Source organism: Sminthopsis crassicaudata, chromosome 2, assembly GCF_048593235.1.
Source record: "Sminthopsis crassicaudata isolate SCR6 chromosome 2, ASM4859323v1, whole genome shotgun sequence".
In the NCBI taxonomy this organism is placed as follows: Eukaryota; Metazoa; Chordata; class Mammalia; order Dasyuromorphia; family Dasyuridae; genus Sminthopsis; species Sminthopsis crassicaudata.
In genome coordinates this window covers 215,340,492-215,360,496 of record NC_133618.1, presented here as the reverse complement: position 1 = coordinate 215,360,496, position 20,005 = coordinate 215,340,492, and the positions used below count along the sequence as shown (strand labels likewise).

The 20,005-nt window shown below is 30.8% G+C and overlaps 1 protein-coding gene across 2 annotated transcripts in view; it reads left to right on the top strand.

Moving 5' to 3' along the window:
• STRN (striatin) overlaps nt 1-20,005 on the top strand; it is a 140,297-nt gene that overhangs the window by 63,581 nt on the left and 56,711 nt on the right. For both annotated transcript variants that reach the window (XM_074288183.1, XM_074288184.1), the window contains exons 5-7: nt 1,275-1,445; nt 3,593-3,722; nt 8,265-8,400. In XM_074288183.1, the coding sequence (XP_074144284.1) occupies nt 1,275-1,445; nt 3,593-3,722; nt 8,265-8,400 (437 nt within the window). The remainder of the gene's footprint in view (nt 1-1,274; nt 1,446-3,592; nt 3,723-8,264; nt 8,401-20,005) is intronic.

Sequence of the window (20,005 nt, the reverse complement as noted above, 5' to 3'; positions counted from 1 at the left end):
TTTAATCACCCCAACTTGAGGACTCTAGAAAGCAGGACACAATGCCTTACTACTGTGCTTTTGGATGTGATAGTTAGCCCTGCTTAGTTTCTTTGGTTCCTGTGCTGATCTCCATGTCCAAGGATAGGTCCACCTGGATTTTTGAGGATTTGTATTACTGTTGGATTTTTTTTTGTTGTTAAAACAAAACAGGGTACTAGGGACCTAGAAGCTCTTGGGACTGGGGCATCCTGTTTTATCACTGCTTATTTCTCTGCTACAGTATGTGTTGCTAGTAGTCTCTGTCTGAATTGGAAGGCTACTTTAAACTTATGCTGGTGGGTACCCTTTTCCATTGCCTTTGGAATAGACTTGTGCATTTCTGGAGTAGATAGTAATTTAGTATACTTTGGAATTAGTACTCTTTGGATTTCTTGATTATTATTTCATTTCACATGGTGTGGCCTACCTCTTGTTCAGACAACCACTTAAATATTATTGGGTGCAAGAAACTTCTTCAGGGCTTGTTCCTGTTCTTATGTCTCTTCCCTTTTAGAGATCTCAATCAACGCTTTACACTGGAAATATGCAGAGAACTATTGATGTCTACATTCTCATCTCAGGTCTCAAAGACAATAGTTCAGGAAAATAATGGCTATGTTTTTGTAGCACTTTTAAGATTTATAAAGCCTTTTCATAATAACCCTTGTAATACATTGTAATGTTCCCATTTTACAAATGAAAAAATTGAAGGTGAAAGAGATTAAATGATATGTTTATGAATGTCATTATAAAGTTATTTTTGAAGAAAAAATTTCAACCTACATCTCTTGACACAAAAATGTGGCTTATTCTAATATAACTAATATATATATATATTATATAACTTATAGATATGTAAATATAACTAATATAATAATAATAAAACTAAATATAACTAATATAATAATAATAAAAGTAGGATAAACTTCAGCAACTAGAAGATACCTGTCATCTTCCCTGTCCTCATTGCAGTGATAAATAGAGCTATTAGGTATATAAAGGAACAAAGTCTTGTTATAATCAACATAATGAATAGTGTATTGTACATATTCTACTAGGTTCTTTGATTTTCTCAGTGACCCTAGAGGCTGGTACTATAAGAACCAGCCCCATCTGCAGCTGGATGATAGTTTATTAGAATGTTTTGTTAGAATAGTACTATACTGTGTTGGGTTTAGTACAGGCAATGAATTTAAAGATTAAATTACAATATTGAAAGCATATGAATAATCGTAAGAATCCTTTCTACACAGGTATCTGCAGGAGGTTGGTTACACAGATACCATACTAGATGTAAAATCAAAACGTGTACGCGCTTTGTTGGGCTTTGCAAGTGATGTCACCGAGAGGGAAAATGAGAAAAATCAGGAGTCAGTTATAAATGGAGCAGAAGCTGAAGTTCATAAGGAAACAGTGATGATTGGGTAAGTGTTTTTTCTGGGAAAATATTTAGTTCATATTAAAATAGTCAATTTTTGATTATATTTTTGTTTGACTTTAAGGATAATTTTTGGATTTAAACTGTAATAGAACTTTAAAGCTTTCCGTTGTTGAAGAATTAATTGAATTTCAGTCTTTTCTGATTAAGTTTGAAGAGATTAAAATTGATTATTTTTATCTGGTTGCTTTAAGAATGCTATTGGTGTTAAAACTTGCGCAAGTGATTATTGTAGATTTCAACTTAGATTTCTTTACATTGCTTGAAATTTGAATATTAAATACATATATTGAAACAAGCTTACATATTACTGAAGCCTTAATAGAAAATTGTATTTTAACTTCTCAGATAGTACATTGAAATTCAGTTCAAATGATGGAAGAATTAAATTTCATTGTTTGTAACTCAGAAATTATATAAAATAATTGAAATAATAAAATTAATGTCTAGTTTTAAAATCCATTTTTTGTTTCTAATAAAATCTTTTATGATTAAATGGCTATTTTACATTTACATAAAAATAAGCTACCTATTTTAACATGACATTCCTTTTGGAGCATTTATTCCAAATTTATGTTTTAATTGTATGTAAAATTATTATAAAACTTGCATCAAAAGATTTCATTGTTTATTGAAGGGAACTAATACTATGATCTAGAATTAAAATCAAAAAGTACAAATCAATGAAGTTATATTTTAATTATGATTTTTATGCCTTCAAAGAATATGTAAGTTGGTCTTCACATAAAAAATTGTACTGAGAATTTAGTTATATTTAATTAACCATGTACATAGAATGTAGGGGTAGGCATAACAATAAGACTCTTAGAAGTAATCCTTCAAAACTCTGTTTCCTGGGCCTTCACTTTCTTCTTTCAGAAAGAGCATATTAAAGAATGTTAGCATATTTTCAAAGAATAGTGTCAGACCTGAGGATATAGATTGTCTTTGTATCCATGGATCCTTGTAGTTATTAATTCTGGTTTTATTTTTACTCATATTCATTCCTCATTTTATCTATAATCTAGAAGAAATAATCAGATCATTATGGAAACCTCCAAAGGAGGGCATCTGACTTGATATAGACTTTTCATGGTTATCCTTTCTCTTCAGACTTGACCAGGATGAAAGTGCTGTTCTAGTTGTTTACAAATCAGTACATATTTTGAATAATGATAGAAATTTTAATTAACACAGATTTACTTGATTTCTAAAATTTAGTCTATCGGTAGCTAACTACTTTAATAAGAATGAAACCCTATTTTACATCTAAATTTTAAAATTTGCTCAGTAAGTTGCATCCTTTCTGTTTGCGGGCCATTTAGTAAATTCCTGAACAGAAAGTAAATCTAGTATCTTAAAAGAGTTCATTCATTTCCAAAAAGATAATGATTTTCTTCCCAGATTTAAGGCATAGGTAATATCAGTTCATTACCTCTAGTACATTTGTATTTATTATTTAGAAGGAAAAGGATTCATAAGCTAGAGGTTGGATTTTGCTGCTTGTCTTTTTAGTTTTACCTTTACCTCTTTTTTTCCTCTCATAGAATATACAAACTTTATTCCTCCTTTTATACAGGAGAAAATGGGGAAATTATTGAAGAAAAATAAAAGTAAAGCATTAAAATTGCATTAAGGTAGTAATGAATGAAAAAATTGCCCCCATTTCAGAAGACTACAAGTATGTTTCTCCTTCTACCTGGGCCTCAATGTTGGGGCATATTGGTCCTGCAAGAAAAAAAAAAAAGATACTGCTTTAGGAGATACTTAATTTTGTAATTAGATGATTAAATTTTAATCTTATGTGATGATCCATTTGTTAGAGTTTATGTTTTGCTTTAACATATAATGGTGGTTCAGGCAATGTCATACATCAATATTCCTGTGTTATTAACATGAAAGAAATGTGATCTCAAAATAATTGGAAAATATAGTAGTCTGAAGTAGTTGCACTTTCCCAAATCCATAGCTCCTGGAAGTTGTTGGTTTGTATAGGGAACTCTTTAGTCTATAATTTAGGTTGTGGAATCATTGCAAGTAAAAATAGAATGAGCACTTGAAATGTCATGGATTAATGCTTTCAATGAATTTTACTTTCTGCTAATTACCTAAGATGTGTATACTTTAAACTAGGAAACCAGAGTTAACTGATTCTGCCTCTGTACTGGATACTTTCAAATTCCTTGAAAATGCAGACTTCAGTGATGAAGATGATGAAGATGATATTGATGGGAGAGAGAAAACCATCATTGATACTTCAACGGTGGGTCATATAAGTGAAAAAATATAAAAGTATCCAGATAACCAAATAAATGAAAAGTAAAAATCATTAATCCGTGACACTTTTTGACCCTTAAATTTTTTCTGTAAACTATTAAAAAATCCCTCTGAAATTATTTTAACTAGTATAACTCTTAAATTCAGTATAGTAACTTTCCTTTGAAAATCTCAGTTTGTTTCACTATTATCAGTCATCCAATATTCAGTTCAATATCAACTCAACACCTGACCATTCCTAGATAACTAATGTTAAGTATTACATTATTGTGATAGTGTTGTATGACACAGAAACACTATGCTACCTGATAGAGGTAAATATTATCTGTCAAGTGTAAACCCATATATAATATATCTTTTATAGGGAACCTTTCCTCTCTTGAACCCTTTAAAGCAATGGTTCTTTCCTTGCATTATATAGACATTTATTTTAGAGTGTAACCTTGAATGCAGAAATTAAAAAAAATTTTTTTTCACTAACCACTAGCTGAAAATCAGCATAAACTTTATTTGCTTAAAAGCATTCTGAGGAATCAGTAGGCTTCACCAGACTAAAAGGGAATCCATTATACAAAATATTTTAAGAGCCTCAGTCCGAAGTTTGAGAATTGCTAAAAATTTTTTTGTTGTTCTTGCTTAGTTCAGCCTTTGCCATTTTCTTGGTTTTAGTGTAGAGTCAAATGAGAGTGTCATCAACAGAGAGAATGATCCTGACAGTGGAGTATATATAAAACTTGACATTGATCAAAGCTCTCCTGGATGAAGGTTAATATTTTATGGGTTACTCTTAGTTTCAGAGTGTCGATTGATTCTATTATGTAAGTAGTTCCTATCATGGTAGTCACTATATGTGACTACATATATGGTCTACAGTTATTTATTTTCTTTTGCTTGTTTCTTTTTTTTTTCTAACTAGATTATAAATTCCTTGAAGTCAGAAAATACCTTTTTTACATTTTTATTCATCTCACTTTTCCATTTTCATAGTTGGATTTCAGTATCTATATTATTACAGAAACAGAATTTCAGAATTGAAAAGGATCTTAACATATAGTACATCTTTCCTGTCTTGACAATATCATCACAACATTCTGATAAATGATTTTTCTAGGCTTTTCTTGAAGACCCTTAGTAAGCAGAGGGAACTTATTACCCCAAAATTGAGCTGGTAGAGTCATTTATCCAAATAAAAATCCAAATAAAAAAAGAAATTTTATTGGTAGAATAATATGTACATTTAATTAAGGTAAATAAACAATAAACTCTTGAATCAACCAAAAAATATTTATTGAGTATCTGCTATGTTCCAGGCATGTGCTAGTATGGTTATAACTACAAAGCATGAAGCACTATATTTATTTGAGTAAGTTACCTTTGAGAATAGGGACTGGTTTATTTTTGTTTTCCTAATTGCCTTATATATAATAGCACTTAAATAATTTATATTTAGCTTATATTAACAAACTTAGATACTACATAGACCCTATTGATTAGCCTCTTTAAATAATTATTTTAATGGGTAAAGAGAAGCAATAGTAGAATACAAAGTAACCTGTGACACAGGGAGAATATAAATATAAGAGAGACCCAGAGCAAGTACTTTGAGAAATTTCAAAAGAAAGTAATCTCTTTTGTTGCTGGGATATAGAACAACTTTATTGAATACTTGAAACATGAGTTAGGCCCTGTAGGAAAGAAGGATTTTTTGGTAAGTGAAAAATCAAAAGGAAGAGAGTTGAAAAGGAATCTCTTTAGGTATGAAGGGTGGTATAAGCAAAAGTGTGAAGACAAAAGACTATCACATGAAAAGTGGAAGAAAGGCTTGTCTGATTAAAAATGAAGCCCATGTGAAGGGAAATAATATATGATACAGGGAAAGATTAGAGACATATTGTGGAATACCTTGATTGTCAGAATCAGGATTATGTTATATTATTATTAAAAATCAGTTAAATTGAAATGACTAACCAGTTCAGGGAATATTAATTAATGAATGCTTGTCATATTGGAGGGAAGTTTGTAGTCACTCTATAATCCTGTTAGTGTTGCCTCCTTTTTTTCCCCCCCACATACAATTTTGATTTAGTGGTCTCAACATTCTGAAAGAATTTTGCTCAAGTTGGTTCTATTAAAAATTTCTGATTTTATAAATTAAAAATTTTTAACTGCTCTGAAACATAATGCATAAAACATTTTCTTCTTGAAGTTCTGATGATACATTGTAATAATTAATTTTTTTTAACTTTCAAACTAATATGGCTAATTGAGACAAATACTTCTGAGATCCTTTTTCCATCACTGGGGTAGAAGTATATATAATGTTCAGTTAGCTTTGGAAACTTCTGGGTAGATTTTATGACCTTGAGAGCCCCAAGCAGCTTTCTTGTCAACTGACTTAACACTAACTTCAATAGTTTGTCTCATGATGAAGAGCAAAACAATTCTGTCTCCATAGTAGTGAGTTTGATAGGAATGTAGAAATATCCCTTTGACATAAGGGTGTGAGGGATAAGTTATAGATTACATGGCTGAATTGGGCCTCATAAATTTTATCCATTATTCTTATATTAGTTAAATATTTAGAACCCAAAGGAGACTATAAAATATAAAATAATGAGACTTGGCTTGATAGTTCACTTTTGAAAAATAAAACTTGGGAGTTTTAAATTGACCATTAACTCAAGATGAAACAATAGTATGATGTGAACTACTAAAGAGGGTAATTAAATTTTAGACATTTTAAAAATCAAGATTAAATTGTTCTGTAATTCTTAAGATACCAGAACTAGAACAATGGATGAATTCACTGAGAAGTTAGTTTGCTTTGTAGTAATTTTGTAATGATTAAACCTGACAGAATGAGTTGTATTATAAAAGAGTTCTTATAATTGAAAACCTTTAAACAGAAGCTCTGTAACCATGTTAAGAATTAATTGGAAGTAAAATAGATTTCTTCTCATATTCAAAATGTATGAGTTTATGGGAGGTCAAATTACAACCATGTGAATGATGTCAAATAGGATATCCATGTACTCCCAGAAAATATCCCACTAATTTATCTACTGTTACATTTCCTGTTTTAAAGTCATCTCATATTTGGATAGTATTGTTTTACTTTTTCAGTAGACTTGAACATTTATTTTATATTTTATTTTAAGCTGCATAGCAGACTTGTGATATAAATTGAGTATGTTTGTTCTTATCTCTTTTAGTTTGGAAGTGTGAAGCCCAGAGAAATTGTGATATTCTTAATTCCATGTTAACTAGTGGTTGTCAGTAATTAAAAAAAAAAATTTTTTTTTGGTTAGCATTTCAATATAAAACATTGTTTAGTTTCATTCTTTCAACTAAATTTGGATCTCCACAAAGGATTTTAATAGAGTCTAGCAAAGAAATAATATAGATTTTATTAGACTTGCCAGTCTCTTTGTCCACAAAGTCAAGTCTCTTCCTTAGAGTTCAAATATTCAAGAAGATAAATGAATAGAAAAGTTGTAAATAGGGTAGCTAAATAGAAATAGGGAGAGTCTGGAAAGAAATGTAAGATGAGAGAGAAGTAATAGAAATAAGTGAAAGCTTTTAAGTATGAAATTCCCTAAGTCTACAAGGATGATTCCCTAAATATATTTTCTATTCAATTGAAATCATAAGAAAATTAAGAAATAAAGCAATGTTATTAGCAAGGCTATGAAAGACAGAGAATATTTTATGAAGTTCTAACTGTGGATAAAATTTTCCTGTGTAAAATGCAAAACTAGTCAAGAATGAAATACAAGGTCCAATCATTCTAATATAAGTATAGTGGTAGGTACTAGAGCTGGATTTTTGTTGGCATAGGGTTTGACAGATGAGAAAATGCAACTTTATAGCCTTAGAGAGTTGCCTAGAACATAGGTGTCAAGTTTACTGGCCCAGCAAGAGAGTAGGAGGAACCAGATTAAAATATAATTCGAAAATATTTAACAAAGTAAAAATACTGCACAACATAGAAAACATTAATTTGTAGAATTTTTTTAGTCAGTATGTAGTCTGCAGAGTTATATTTCTTTTTGAGTTTGACAGTGAGAGGTTAAATATCTTACCAAGAATCATACATATGAAGTATTTGTCAATGAGTGGACTTGAACTCTACTCTTATTTTTGAGGAAAGCTGTTTCAACTACTGTACCACATTGCATTTCAATTCTAATACAGTATAGCTAAAACATCTCCCAAATTTCTATTAATCTGTTAAATTAGAAATGATTCATCTTCTACTGAGTTCAAGTTTTCTCATGTAGCTGCAAAATCTAATGAAAAACAAACTTAAATGATTGTTTTAAAATTTATTGTACCTACATTTTTATATATAAAATTCCTTCTCTTTGAGTTGACTACTATATTCAGTCTGTAGTAAACAATTAGAATGTATGTTTTTAAGGGGGAAAATTGAATTTTCCCAATTAGCAATTTAAATTAGAATTTTCTGTACTTAATTTTAAGCATGAACACCTTACTAATATTTTAATTTAATATGTTTTTTCATTAGATTGTTAGGAAAAGGGTGTTATCTGATAGCAGTGAAGATCGAGAAACAAAAGAAGCTCTAAAGGAATTTGATTTCTTGGTTGCATCAGATGAAGGAGATGGAGAATCTAGAAGCATAGGCGATGGAACAGAATGGGGTAAGGAAGTTTGATGGTTCCCACTGGGAAACCTGAATTATCAATCAAAGGGATATTTTGCCTAGAATTCAAAATTTCTCAATGATTCTTATTGTCTTGATAATTTATGACCTTTTTACCATTAACTTTCTATATTCAGAACTTTTTAAAAATCTTGCTTCAAACTTTATTTAAAATGAAAGTGATAAATATTGGGGGAAAATTAATTTAAACTACAAAATTTTTAAGAATTTTACTTTCAATGGATAAAGATTTTGTATCATTTAACTATGAAAACATGGTAGGGAATTTTACAGTTGTCTTTTGCCCTTGCTTGAAGAAAGAAATGTAAGTCAGAAAGCTATAGCTACTCATCTACTCTATTCAGATCTATTACTTTGAATCCAAATGTAGAACTATTCTTGTAGTTTTATCTTAACTGATATAAATATTTTAGTAAGTCAAATAGGAACATAAAATCAATCACATTTTTAATAATAGGTTTTTATTTTCAAAATCATGCAAAGGTAGTTTTCACCCTTGTAAAACCTTGTGTTCCAAATTTTTCTTCATCCCCCACCCCTTCTTTAAGATCATGGAGTAGAAAAAAGTGCTCAGCTTAACTTTCCCAATATATTCCTTCAAACAACTTTAAAATAACTCCTCAAATCAAATTATGCAGTGGCAGAGCCAACAAAAGGTTAGAATGAGGCATACTTCCAGACCAAGATAATTTAGGATGTCAAAAGAGATTTGTGATATGTTGGGAAAGGAGGCTGGCCTGGAGTTCACAAGGAAGAAACACCAGTGGTGTGACTTAAGCAGTAGCTTCAGGAGTTCTCAAGCTGGAGAGGCCAAGAAAACTGAACTGATTAGAAAGAAATTATAGAGGCCCCCTCTACTAGCATTGGACAAAGGGTCATAGTTTAAGGATGGAAAATAACATTTTTGGTTTAGAAGAAATGAGAGCCCTAAAGGAAAACTGTTTGGCAATTTATTTGTCTATGCTCACTTCTTGGTTGTAGTTCAAGGATATGGAGGACTTCTTTTGGTCCAGAGGCAGAGAAATTCCTGAAGGGCAATATCACTTCCAGCCCATGGGAATAAGAACATTGGGAAACAACTATATTACTGGCCTCAGGGCAAAAAGAGGCTAAGGAGCAGTAAAAATTGCAATTTCAGAGGATCAGGTGTTCTTTCAGGTAAAAGGACAGACCAAGTAAGCAGTTACTACACACTTCCCCAGATCAAACTACTTTATAATGAAAACTTCAAAATCCCCAGAACTAGTTCTTCCAACAACTGCATAGAAAAAGCCTAAGGTTTGAGATTATGCTGCTACTTCTCCCTCTCTTCTCCCTTGCCACCAATAGAGTTCAACATTAACATAAAGTCACTCCCCCCTTCAAAAAAAATAGAATGGAAAAATGAGCAAATCCAAAACAGGAATCTGATAACAAAAAACTAATATAGTAAGAGGGAAGATCAAGGTGTACAAACTCAGAAGAAGACAGTGAAGTCATAACAGCTACAAGCAAAGCCACAAAGAAAAATGTGAATTGGGTATAAGCTCAACAAAAATTTCTAGAAACATTCAAAAAAGGATTTCCAAAATCAAATAAGAGTAGCTGAGTAAAAACAAAATAGGTAAAGAAATGATAGCAAAGGAAGAAATTTAAGAAATTTCTCTTGGTTAAAAAGAGGAACAAAAAATACTGAAGAAAATAATAATGTAAAAATTAGCTCAGTGAAGAAAACAGTTCTCTAACAGAATTGGGCAAGTAAAAGTTAATGATTCCATGAAACATCAAGAAACAATATCAGAAGAATGAAGAGATTGAAGAAAATGTAAAATATCTTATTGGAAAAAATAACTTACCTGGAAAATAGAATGAGGAGATCCAATTTAAGAATTATTGGGTTACTTGAAAGTCAAAATCAAAGAAGGAACTTAACATATCATTATTTCAAGAACTTATCAAGGAAAATTGCCCTAATATCCTACAGCCAGAAAGTAAAATAGAAATTGAAAGAATCTATCAAATCTTAAAGAGACCTCTAAATGAAAACTTCTAGGAATATTATAGTCAAATTCCAAAACTACCAGATTAAAGAGAAAACACTTCAGTTTTCAAGAAAGAAACCATTCAGATACTGTGGAACCACAATCAAGATCGTACAAGATTTAGCAACTTCCATAATAAAGGAGTAGCAGAATTTAAATATAGAATTCTGGAAGACAAAATATCTAGGATTATAGCCAAAAATAACCTAATCAGCAAAAGTGAATATAATCTTTTTAGAGAAAAAATAGGCATTTAATGAAATTGAGGAATTTTAGGCATTCTTGATAAAATAAAGACTAGAGCTGAATAGAATATCTGATGCTCTTATACAAGATTCAGGAGAAGTATAAAAAGGCAAACATGAAAGGAAAATCATAAAGGATTTATTATAGTGAAATGGTGAACCTTTCAAAATGATAGAGAACCTTTTTTCAAAAAAAATTTTTTTAACATTGCTTTAAAAAAATAATAGCTTTTTGTTTTCAAAATATATGCAGATAGTTTTCAACTTTCACCCTTGCAAAACCTTATGTTCCACATTTTTTCTTCCTCCAATCCCTCCCCCCCTCCCCAGACAGCAAATAATCCAATATTTGTTCAATGTTCTTTTTAAAGCCTTGAGTTCCAGATTCTCTTCTTTCCTTCTTCCTCCCCACTTCCCCAACTCATTGAAAATGCAATCAATTTGACATAGGTTATGCATGTCAAGTAAAACATTTCCATAATAATCAAGTGTAAAAGAAAGCATAGACCTCCCCCTCAAAAAACAAAACAAAACCCTGAATAAAAATAAAGCAAAAAAAAAAAAGTATACTTCACTCTGTATTCAGACTCATCAGTTCTTTCTCAGGCTATACTTAGAATGATAAATGTATCTTCTAAGAACTTTATCATAATTAGAATAGTTAGAAGAATATAGTGGAATTATATTGAAATGATGTAAAAAAAAATTAGATTGGCAAGAAAGGGGGATTCTTCAGGAGATGAGTAAGGGAGAAGAAGAATGGGAAAATTTATCTTACATAAAAGAAGCTTACAAAGAAGAGTGGAAGAGAAAATGGATGGGTAGCAGGCAACAATATTTGAATCTCACATCCAGATTGGTTCAAAGAGGGAATAATAAAAGGGAAGGTAGATAAAAGAAGGCAGTAATCATAAGCAAAACAAACTTTTGAGGAGGGTCAAGATTGAGAGAGAAGAATAAATAAAAGAAAACAGGATGAATTGAAATGCATAGTTAGTAATCATAACTGTGAATATGAATAGGATGAACTTACCCATAAACAGGAGCAGATAGAAGAAGAAATTAGATATCAAAATTTAAAAAAAAAAACACTTGAAACAGAAATAGAGTTAAAATAAGAGGCTGGCACAGAATTTATTATGCTTCAGCTGAAGTAAAAAAGGAACTGTAGTCATGACCATCAAGCTAGACTTTACAAAGATGTGGATAACTTAGAAAGATAACAACAGTCCTTGATCCTGAGAATTTTCCCTAACTCAGATGTTGAAATAGATTTGTGATCCATGTAAAATGTATGGGATTACCTGTCATCGGGGGGAGGGAGTGGAGGGAGGGAGGGGATAATTTGGAAAAATGAATTAAAAAAAAAAAAAAGAAATAGATTTGTGATCTTGTTTATATAAATGTTGCTTTTAGCAATACAATCATAGTTTACTATCTGGTATAATATGCTCCATGTCTTCCCCTAGATTTTTCTTCATGGTGTCCTGTTCTTTGATGGTTCTTCTAATTTCCTTGTTTAATAATGTATGGCTTCCTGTTCACACTCACCATTTGCCTTACAAGTGATTGTTATATTTTTAAAATCACTTCTCTAGCAGAGGGCCATATTCAGGCTTTAGCAAAACCATATCACCATATGGTGGGTAATAAATGTTCTCAATGCAGGAATTTTGGAAGTACCGTGGAGAAACTTATAGAAAGAAAAGTGAGCACAAAGTGAATTAATTAAAAAAAAATTGGCAGGGAGAGATTGGGAAGAGAGATAGTAGAGAAAGTCACAGGCAAATGAAGGTTACCTAATCCTAGCATCCTGAGCTTTTGGCTTGTGAGAAGCATTACTCTCTAGATGAGTTTACATGGTCATATCTAGATAATGAAGATAAAAACCCACATGACTTTATTCAGAGAAGTTTTATTGATAATATGGTTCTCATATCAATAAATTCATTATCTTCTATGCTTCACAGTTTCTGGGAATAAGAGGTAGAGAAGAAGATGGAAACGGATGATAAAAGTATCTGCTGCTTAGTTTAAATAGGACAATTACTAGGGCTAGTTGTAGTATATAGTAAAGTTTTATTTTTATTACAGGTGAAGGAGAATAATATGTTTATAGTCAGAAGAGAAGAAAGGGATTTGGTAGGAGAGATGATTTCTTTTTTATTAGACATATCCTAGGTCTAGAAAATTTAATGTAAAATTGTTTTTCAGAATATCTGGTGAAGAGTTTTAAATTTTAAGAATCACAGGGCAGCTAGTTGGTATAGTGGATAGAGCACCAGCCCTGAAGTCAGGAGGACTTGAGTTCAAATGTGTCCTCAGATACTTAAAACTTCCTAGCTGTATGACCTTGAGGAAGTCATTTCATCCCAATTGCCTCAGCAAAAAAACAGATAAATAAATAAATAAATTATAAAGCTGTTCAATTCTGGACAGTGTAATTCAAGATTACAAGCTAGAAGTTGTTGAGAGAAGAGTGACTAGGTTTACAAGGGAACTTGAAAACTGCCTGTGTTAGGATTGGCTGAAGGAAATAGATATCTTTATTTCTTAAGGTTAAATATATCAAGAAGGTGCTTATTCTTTTAAAATATTTGTATAGTTTTTTTATGGAAACAATAGAAGTAACCAAAATAAAATTGATAGCTCTTGACAAAAGATTGGCTATGGAGGAGAAATGTAAAGACTGAGGATAATACCTACATTATTAGCTGGAAGAGCTATTTGCAGTTGTTAAAGAGTAACTATTCTTGAAAATAGTTATGAGATGAGGGAGATGAAATATGTTCTGGTTGAGTTTCAGTTGTCTTTTGGACATTTAATTTGAGATGTTTGAAAGACAGTTGGAGATGCAAGACTGAATACTGGAAGAGTAATTACTGTTAATGTTAATTTAATTTAATTACTTATTAACAAGTCTTTAATTTTTAGTTTTGTGGAATATAGGTTTTTGCCATTAAAATTTTATTTAATGAACTTCAGTCAATAAGAAGTAAAACTTGAGTCCTTAATATATAGGTATCATGTAAATTTTCCATTTCCTAAAATGACTTAAGCCTTAAAGGATTAAACTTTGGGAATATTTAAAAGATAATTTTAAATTGTTGTCATTATTCTTGAAGTTTTTGCTGTAATCTATTTATAGCTATGCAAAAAACAATTTGTCATATCATGAATTCTTAAGAGAGTATCAATAAAGAGCATATTGTAGAACATTTGCTTATTTGCATATGAATAAAGTACATTGGCATTCTATGTTTATAGTCATGTATACACCTAAAATAACTGGTCATATGTGAATATGTAAATATATCAAAGTGGAAAAAATCTTCCTATAATTTTTAATTTGGGGTGGCAGAATTTAAAGCTAAATTAAATGGTTTAATTTTTCAAGTGTTTTCCAAATATCAGATGTGCGGTTAGAGAAAGCAGTATGACTATTTGAGAGGTATTGAAGGTCTATTTACAAGTCAAATGCAGTAAATAAAGCACTGTTTACATTAACTAATAGTTTGTTGATTTAGATAAGTTCATATTGGATATTTTTATTATAAAAACAGTATTTTTAATTAATAAATATTAAAATACACTTCCATTTTGGTTATTTAAGTAACTGCTTCAGTTAAAAATTAAAATAGGCTCTAGTTATTTTTAGCAGAAATGTTTGAAAGGCCTGTGTTCCATTAAATTTACATTTTTCCCCCTTGTAGGATTGTATTTGGCATTGCAGGGTAAGTTCTTTTTGTTTGTAAGCCTATGTCTTTTACCCTTAGCAATATGTATTTCAGAATTTTCTCTTATATGGTAGAAGTTGTCGGTTCTTGTTTGACCCTATTTGGATGACTATTATCACTTAGTACTTGAACCACTTCTCTAGCTGCAACTCCCTTTTTCCACCGGAGAATTCTTCTTAAAAATTTTTGTTTTGAGGAAAAGTTCTCTGCCATCTTTGCCACCATATTCCCATGGAGATACTTCCTCTTACCCTCTTCAGAAGCTCCTTGAGGGTAGGAACTAACTGTCTTTTTCATTTATATGTGTATCCCTCCCCTTCTCTGTCCTGTTTTTACACAGTGACTAGCTATTCTGAGAAGTTTTTAATTGTGACTTTTTGAAATACAGTATATGTGTTTTTTGTTGTCATGGTTTTCAGGGAATCTGGCTAAATCAGCTCTCTGATTTAATTTTCACATCAAATTTTTTTAGGTCCTTTTTTTTTTATCAGATATTCTTTTATGCTCAACATTTTTTTTTTCAGTCTTTTGATTTTGTTGTAATATTTTTTTGCTGTCCTATGGAATCATTGATTTGGTCTCTTCTATTTTTTTAGGGAATCTGTTTCTTGGGTAAGTTTTACCACTTTGTTTTCTAAGCTATTTATTCTCCTTCTGGTTCTTTCTTCCAGCATTTTCATTTACAGCAATTGTTTCATTTCTTCAAGGTATTCATGAAATCCTTTTGAAAAATTAATTTTTTTTCTTGAGTCTCTGTTTGCAGTTGTTAAAGAATGACTTGCTTATTTGGGGTATTCTTTAGATTTAAAATTATTTTTTTAAAAATTCAGTAGTTTTTAAGTTTATTTTTATTTTTTAAATAGTATTTTAATTTTCCCCCCCAATTATATCTCAAGACAATTTTTAGCATTCATTTTTACAAGATTTTGAGTTCCAAATTTTTCTCCCTCCCCCACCTTCTTCAGAAAATGTTAGACAATTTAGTATAGATTGTACATGTGCTAATATATAGTCAGAGTTATAAAAGAAGAATCAGATCAAAAGGGGAAAAAACACAAAAAATAATAAAGTAAGTAGAAAGTATGTGCTTTGATATGTAGTCAGAGCCTCTCAATTCTTTATCTGGATGAGGATAGCAGTTTTCTTTGTGACTCCTTTGTACTTATCTTGGATAAATTGGTCAGTGACTTCTTGAAGAAGAGCCAAGTCATTCACAGGTAATCATCACACAGTGTTTTCTTTTTTAAAAAAATTCTTCACTAGTAGTTTATTTTTCCAAATACATGTAAAGATAATTTTTATTATTTATTTTTGTAAGACTTTGTGTTCCAAATTTTTTTCTCTTCCTTCCTTCCCTCCTGTCCCCTCACCAAGAGATCAAACAATCTGATATAGGTTAAATATATACAATCCTTCAAAACATATTTTTTCCATGACTGTCATGTTGTAAAAAAAAAAAAAAAAAAAAAAAAAAAAAATCAGACCAAAGGGGAGAAAACTACAAGAAAGAAAAAACCAACCAACCAAAAAAAAAAAAAAGGTGAAAATGGCATGTTTCAATCCACATGAATCCATAATTCACAGTTCTCTCTCTGGAGGTAGATGGCATTTTTTTTTTTTTATCCTAAGAATATTTGTATTATCTTGAATCACTGCATTGCTGAGAAAAGTCAAGTCTTATCACAGTTAATCATCATGTAATCTTGCCTATACTGTGTGCAGTGTTCTGCTGGTTCTGATTACTTCACTCAGCATCAGTTTGTGTGTAAGTCTTTCCAGGCTTTTCTGAAATCAGGCTGTTTATCATTTCTTAAAGAATAGTAATGTTCCATTTCATTCATTTACCAGAACTTATTCAGCCATTCTTCAAATGATGTGATCCGCTCCATTTCCATATTCTTGTCACCACAGAAAAAGCTGCTACAAACATTTTTTGCACATTTGGGTCCTTTTCTCTCTTTTATGATCTCTTTGTGATACAGACCCAGTAGAAGCACTGCTGGATCAAAGGGTATGCACAGTTTTATAAAGCCCTTTGGGCATAGTTCCAGATTGCTCTCCAGAATTGTTGGGTCAGTTCACAACCTCACCAACAGTACATTGGTGTCCCAGTTTTCCCATATCCTCTGCAACTTTTATCATCTTTTCCTCTCTGTCATTTCTTCAATCTGAGAAGTATGAAGTAGTACCTCAGAATTGTCTTAATTTGTATTTCTCTAATCAATATGACTGGAAATGACTTTTATTTATTCATCTGAAAATTGTTCATATTCTTTGACCATTTATCATTTGGGTAATTATAGTCTTATAAATTTGACTTAGTTCTCCATATATCAGAAACACTGGCTTCAAATTTTTTTTTCAGTTTTCTACTTCTAATCTTGGCTGCATTGATTTTGTTTGTGCAAAAACCCTTTTAATTTGACATAATCAAAATTATCTATTTTGCATTTCATAATATTCTTTAGTTCTTTGGACATAATTGCCCTCTTCTCCACAGAGCTGATAAGTAGACTATGCCTTGCTCTACTAATTTGCTTATACTGTCACCCTTTCTATCTAAACTGTGAACACTTTTCTCTTCTTTTTTGATATAGGGTGTTAGAAATTGGTCAGTGCCTAATTTCTGCTATGCTATTTTATAATTATCTCAGTAATTTTTGTCAGATAGTGAGTTCTTATTGCCAGAAGCTGGAGCCTTTGGGTTTATCAAGCTAGATAACTTTAGTTGTTCATTATTGTGTCTTGTATATCTAACCTATTCCATTGATTTACTACTCTATTTATTAGCTAGTATCAAATGGGTTTGATGATCACTGCATTATACTATAATTTAGGTCTGGGCCAACTTCCTTTGCATTTTTTTTTCATTAATTCCCTTCATATTTTTAACTTTTTGTTGTTCCAGATAAACTTTTTTTTTTAACTCTATAACCTAGTTTTTTGGCAGTTTGATTGCTATGGTACTAAATAAATAGACTAATTTAGGTAGAATTGTAATTTTTATCATATTAGCTCATCCTACCCCATGAGCAATTGATATTTTTCCAGTTGTTTAAATCTGACTTTTTGTGAAAACTGTTTTGTAATTGTATTCATAAAGTTCCTGGTTTTGTCTTAGAAGGTAGACTCCTAAATATTTTATATTTTCTACAGTTATTTTAAATGGAATTTCTATCTCTTGCTGCTGGGTTTTGTTGGTAACATAGAAATATTTTATATCCTACAACTTTTCTAAAGTTGTTAATTGTTTCTAGTATTTTTTTAGTTGATTCTCTAGGATTATATAAATACAATGTCATATCATCTGCAAATAGTGATACTTTTGTTTTCTCATTACTTACTATAATTCCTTCCATTTGTTTTCTTTCTTTTACTGCTAAAGCTAACATTTCTAGTACAATACTTCTAGTGATATTACTAAATAATAGTGGGCAACCTTGTTTCACATGTGATCTTATTCAGGATGCTTCTAGCTTATCCCTATTACATGTAATGTTGACTACTCATCCATTTATTCCTGTGCAATATATTTTTTTATTAGGAATGGATATTGTATTTTGTCATATATTTTTTCTGCATTAATTGAGATAGTCTTATTATTTATTTTAGTTTAGTTATTGATATGGTCAATTATGCTAATAGTTTTCCTTATATTTGAATCAGTCCTGCCTTCCTGGTATAAATGTTACTTGGTCAGAGTGTATTATCTTGGTGATAAATTGGTGTGTAATCTCTTTGCTAATATTTTGAATAAGATTTTTGTTTCAATATTCATTAGGAAAATTGGTTCATAATTGTCTTTCTCTGTTTTGATCTTTTGTAATTTAGGTATCAGCACCATGTATGTGTCATAAAAGGAATTTTGGCAGGACTACTTCACCTATTTTTCCATATAGTTTATGTAGTATTAGAATTGTTCTTTAAATGTTTGGTAGAATTCACTTATAAATCCATTGGATTTTGAAGATTTTTAAGTATTTTATTTCTTCTTCTGTTAAATCTATGCAAGGTATAGTTTTTCTAAATATTCATCCATTTCACTTAGATTGTTAGAATTATTATCATACAATTGGACAAAATAGCTCCCAATTATTGCTTTGATTTCCTCTTCTTTGGTGATAAATTCCCCTTTTCATTTTTGATACTGGTTGGTAATTTGATTTTCTTTACTTTTTCTAATCAAATTAACCAAAGGTTTATAAATTTTTTAGGTTTTTTTTTTTTTTTCATAAAATCAACAGTTTTATTTATTAGTTCAATAGTTTTCTTTCAGTTTTATTAATCTCTACTTTTATTTTCAGAATTTCTAATTTGGTATTTAATTGGGGTTTTAAAATTTGTTCTTTTTCTAGCAAATGATTGATCTCATTTTTTATTTTATTCATGTAAATGTCTGGAGATATAACATTCCCCTAAGAGCTGCTTTGGTTGCATCCCGTAAGTTTTTGTTGTCTCATTATTATCATTCTTTTAATGAAATTACTGGTTGTTTTTATTGATTTTTTTTTGATCCACCCATTTTTTTAGGATTAGATTATTTAGTTTGCAAATAATTTTTGGTCTGTTTTCCCATGGTCCTTTATTATTTGTAATTTTTATTTCATCCTTATCTAAAAAGGATGTATTTAATATTTCTGCCTTTCTGCATTTGGTTTTGAGGTTTTTATGCCTAATATCTTGTCAGTTTTTGTGTAAGTGCAGTGCACTGCTGAGAAAAAGTTATATTCCTTTCTATTCCCATTCAGTTTTCTTCAGAAATCTGTCCTAACTTCTAAAATTTTATTCACCTAAACTTTTTTCTTATTTATTTATTTATTTCTTTCTTTCTTTATTTATTTATTTTAGATTTATCTAGGCCTGAGAAAGAGATTGAAATCCCTATTTTGATGCTATGCAAATTTGTGCATATATGTTGAGTGTTCATATTTATTTTATTATCTGTGGTACTCTTTAGAAAGCTGTTATTTCCTTATCTCTTTTAATTAGAATGATTTTTGCTTTTGCTTTGTCTGAGTTCAGGATTGCTGCCCCCATTTTTTTTTAACCTTCTCCTGAAATATAATAGATTCTGCTCCAGCCTTTTACTTTTTACTCTTTCTGCTTCAAATGTATTTCTTCTAAGCAACATAATGTAGGATTTTGGCTATTAATCTACTCTGTTATCCATTTCCATATTATGGGAAATTTTACCCCATTACCATTCCCAGTTAAGTTCCCATTCCCACAATCTAGTGTATTTCCTGCCATCCTGGTTTTCTCCATTTATACTTTACTCTTTCCTCACCAGTATTTTTGCTTCTGACCACCACCTCCCTCAATCTGCCCTCCCTTTTATCAATTCCATGCCTTTTCTTTGTCTTATCCCTTTCTACTTCTGCCCTGCCTTCTGTTAGCCTCCCCGTTCTCTTTCCCCTTTCCTCCCTACTTCCCTAAAGAGTGAGACAAATTTCTGGGCCAAACTAAGTTTGGCCAATGAGATTGAGGTTCAAACATTGCTCATTCCCTTTCCTTCTTTCCCTCTACTGTAATAAGCCTGTTGTGCCTCTTCATGTGATATATTTTGCCCCATTTTACCT